General features: G+C 54.2%; 1 protein-coding gene across 1 annotated transcript in view; it reads right to left on the bottom strand.

The window, feature by feature from the left end:
* Positions 1 to 589: 589 nt before the first annotated feature.
* ZNF704 (zinc finger protein 704) overlaps positions 590 to 3,826 on the bottom strand; it is a 99,547-nt gene continuing 96,310 nt past the window's right edge. Inside the window, exons 8-9 of the mRNA XM_005878187.2 lie at positions 1,541 to 1,638; positions 590 to 896 (exon numbers count right to left, since the gene is read on the bottom strand). Coding sequence (XP_005878249.1) covers positions 785 to 896; positions 1,541 to 1,638 — 210 coding nt within the window. The 3' untranslated portion in view covers positions 590 to 784. The remainder of the gene's footprint in view (positions 897 to 1,540; positions 1,639 to 3,826) is intronic.

Genomic DNA, 3,826 nt, shown 5'->3' with positions numbered 1-3,826 from the left:
AGGAGCGCCAGGCTCCCGGCCTCCCCGCCTGGTCGGGCTGAGCTGAGCCGCAGAGGAGCCGGGAAAGGGCTCTCCAGGTCCCGGGAAGACTTCAAGGTGTTCCCTCGGTGACAGCTGCGTCGGAGCCGCTGGGAGCTGCGGTTGGCTGGTGATCCCACTCGCCATCGGGCCTGCAGGCCCACACTCCTCCAAGCGGGGCCATTCTTCAAAACAAAACAAACAGGAAAGACACAGAAAAGATGCCAGAGCTGCCCAAGAAGTCCATGGGAACGGGGAAGACCCAGGAAAGCAAGTCTTGTCCTGACACAAATGCCACAGTCATCCGCAGCTTCCCCTGGGTGTCCCCCACCCCGAAACGGCATTTTTCAGGAAGCTCATCAAAATACGCCTCCTTCAGGGGAACATGGCTCCATGGGACCCAGTGCTGCGGAGACCACAGCTTCCAGACTTGACACCCAGCAGAGGAAGGGGACTCCCTTTCGCGCACGGGAAGCGGCTCTGAGCAGACCGGGCCATGTGGCCTTTTTTCTTCTGAAATTCCACCAGGCCTCCTGGACGCGCTTTTCTGGGCTTCAGGTGTGTTTTGTTTGAAGGAAGAGCGCTTTCCCAAAGCTGCCATGGCGGTGAGGGCGGGAGGCCCAGTGGCCATAGCTGCACCCCTCAGTCCAGGAAGTGCTGGCAGGCCTTCCAGTGGCAGGCTGTGCACCACAGTCCGGGTGGCCGCGACCTGGTGGCCATGACCCGGGGGCTGCGACCTGGTGGCTGAGCCCAGTGGCCGAGCCCCTCAGTCCAGGAAGCGCTGGCAGGCCTTCTTCCAGCGGCAGGCGGTGCACCACAGGTCCCGGTTCTCCATGCCGTACACCTTCCGGCACTTCTTGCCCTCTCCCCGAGGCTTCCTGCGGAAGGGAGGGTGCGTAGTCAGCGGGAGGAACTCAATGGGCATTGCTGGAGGGGCTGGACACCCCTCGAAAGATGGAGAAAAGTCGGGAAACAGCAGGGTTCTCTGCGGGCCAGGCCTTCCCGGGTGCTGGGTGGCTTCGGGGCCACGGTCGGGGCTGTTACTCTGGGCTGCCCTAATTCCTAAGGTCCTATTTGCCCACTTGCGGACATGACATTGGCCATGTGCATAGCACCGAGGCAAACACGTACACACGAGAAATAGCAGCAGAGAGCATACTCTTTTGAGTTTTGAAAGAGGTACTTTCAAGTGCTCTCTTGTTTCTCAAGTGTCTGGCACTCTGGTTAAGGGGCTCCTGGCTCTGGGAAGGAAGTCTACCCTGTGGTTCCTTTACTACAGGGGTCCGTGCACAGGGCGCTGGGTGTCCCAGTCATCCCCACGGCCCGTTCTGTAGGAGAACTTACTGTGAACGGTCACAACAACAACAAACCAAGGAGTTTGCACTCATAGTTAGTGGATGGGGAAACCATGGGAATAAGAGAAAGGCGTCTCATCCATGACGGGGACATTTCACGGAAGACCCTGTCTCCGGCTTCTGTTTCTCGCTGTTCTGCGTTTCAGCGGGGCGTGTGGGCATCCTACCTCAGGCCGACCGTCCCCCTGGGTGGGGAGGACAAGACCGCGTGGCTGTGCTGCCGCTGCTCTCCTGCGCCCCCAGGGTGGTGGTGTGTCGGTGACACCTGGAAGGACAGGGAGAACAGAGCTGGCGGCCAGGTTCTCTGTGCCATACCTTTAGGGAGCCTCTGCGATGCGGGCAGTGGTCCCTGATCTTAGACGTGGAGGTGAAGTGCCTCCTTCACAGAGAGCACACATTAAAATGGATGGGGTGGGGCTCACGGCAGAGTGTAAATGCATCTCCCACAGAAAAGACCAGCAACAATGCACGCCTTACACACCCTCACGGCTCTGCCTTGGGCGTTCCACTTTGCCCTTGGTCACTTATTTTCCTTTGAATAATGTTTTAAAGTCTATTCTTAGTCCAAGCCTCATGATCTCCCTTTTTCAAGAAGAGAAAAGCTAGTCAGTGGCCACGACACCACGTGGGGCTCGGCCTTCTGTGACCTGCAGAAGGGGTCCAACCGGCCCTGGGTCTCCGATCCCAGTGATGTCAGCGCCCTGCCCCTGCTCCTCTCCCATGCATGGCAACAATGAATGCCCTCTCCCCACCCGTGTCCATTCAGGAAGGTCCTCTCCCCACCCCTGTGTCTATCAATGAATGCCCTCTCCCCACCCGTGTCCATTCAGGAAGGTCCTCTCCCCACCCCTGTGTCTATCAATGAAGGCCCTCTCCCCACCCATGCCCATTCATGAAGATCCTCTCCCCACCTGTGTCCATTCATGAAAGTTCTCTCCCACCCCTGTGTCTATCAGTGAAGGTCCTCCCCCACCCCATGTGTCTATCAATGAAGGCCTTCTCCCCACCTGTGTCCATTCATGAAGATCCTCTCCCCACCCATGTCCATTCATGAAGGTTCTCTCCCCACCCATGTCTATCAATGAAGGTCCTCTCCCCACCCGTGTCCATTCATGAAGGTCCTCTCCCCACCCCCGTGTAAGACGTGGAGGAATTTGGGAAAGCATATCACTCAGAGTTATCTCTGTACTTCAGAAGGAAGTGCTTTAATTGGAGGGGCAAAGCGGGGGGAGGGGGGAGGGGGACATCTGCAATACTCTAACAATAAAATCCTATATAATAAAAGGCTAATATGCAAATTGACTGAACGGCAAAATGACTTGTCGCTATGACACGCACTGACCACCAGGGGGAAGACGCTCAATGCAGGAGCTTCCCTCTGGTGGTCAGTACACTCCCACAGAAGCTGGGCTCATGGCTGGTGAGCATAGCAGCAGTGGCGGGAGCCTCTCCTGCCTCCGCAGCAGTGCTAAGGATGTCCGAATGACAGCTTAGGGCCGCTCCCCCCAAGTGCACGAATTTCGTGCACCAGGCCTCTAGTAAATAAGTAAAACGTAGGGGGAAATTCCATTTGAAAGCAGTCTGGACTGAGCAGTTCCATCTACATGCCATGCATGGTTTTACACAAGCTGAACAAGAGGGTGTCTGCCTTTGAAAATCCTCCTCAAGTCAAAGACAAGATGGATAGATGAGCATAGCAGGTCTTGGGAATTCCGTCACTGTAGTGGCCTTTCCAGGTTAGAAGGGTTGTCGCGGGTGTGACACAGAGACACTCTGGACCTTTTTAATGTCTAACAAAAAGTCACCAACAGGACTGATTGTTAACCGCGACACCCACCTTAGCAGATCACGGTTCTTGCCAGAAAGGACTCTAATACCTGATGTCCAAGTCATTTTCTCCCGCCTGCTCGCTCATCCCTGGTGGCCATCTCAGCCTCTCAGAGCGACCAGCAGTGGTCACTCCTCCATGAAGCAGGCAGCTTTCATGACTACACCAGATCCACACCATTGTTTAAACGTGGAATCTGGGGGCATTTTCTGGAAGCCACAAATTCCCAAACTGTTGCCAGCAGTTTGCCTTTTATCCTTGGCTAGTCCTCCAGGGATTTAATACATAGTCATTGGCCAGAGCAGCAGCATTGACTGAGCCACTTTCGTTAGTATGCACTCTGCAGGAGGTCTTAGTATTTGCTGGAAACCTCTGGGAGTTTTCAGGGGTTGGTAATAAGAATCTTTTGGGAGGTCCTTGGGGAGAGAGGTGGAAAGGAGAAAATAACATGAATATCCATTATCACAAGCTACTCTCTGGATCTTACCAGGAGATAGAAACCACTGTGCGCACCAATGGTATGGGGGTCTATGAATGCTCTTTATAACCTATAAAGACCCAATATATATTTTTATTAATTAATTAATTAATTAATTATTATTTTTTAAAAATATATTTTTATTGA

This window comes from Myotis brandtii, unplaced genomic scaffold (assembly GCF_000412655.1).
Source record: "Myotis brandtii unplaced genomic scaffold, ASM41265v1 scaffold55, whole genome shotgun sequence".
Taxonomy (NCBI): domain Eukaryota; kingdom Metazoa; phylum Chordata; class Mammalia; order Chiroptera; family Vespertilionidae; genus Myotis; species Myotis brandtii.
Note: the sequence above shows the minus strand (reverse complement) of the source record. Positions and strands in the feature narration are given on the sequence as shown.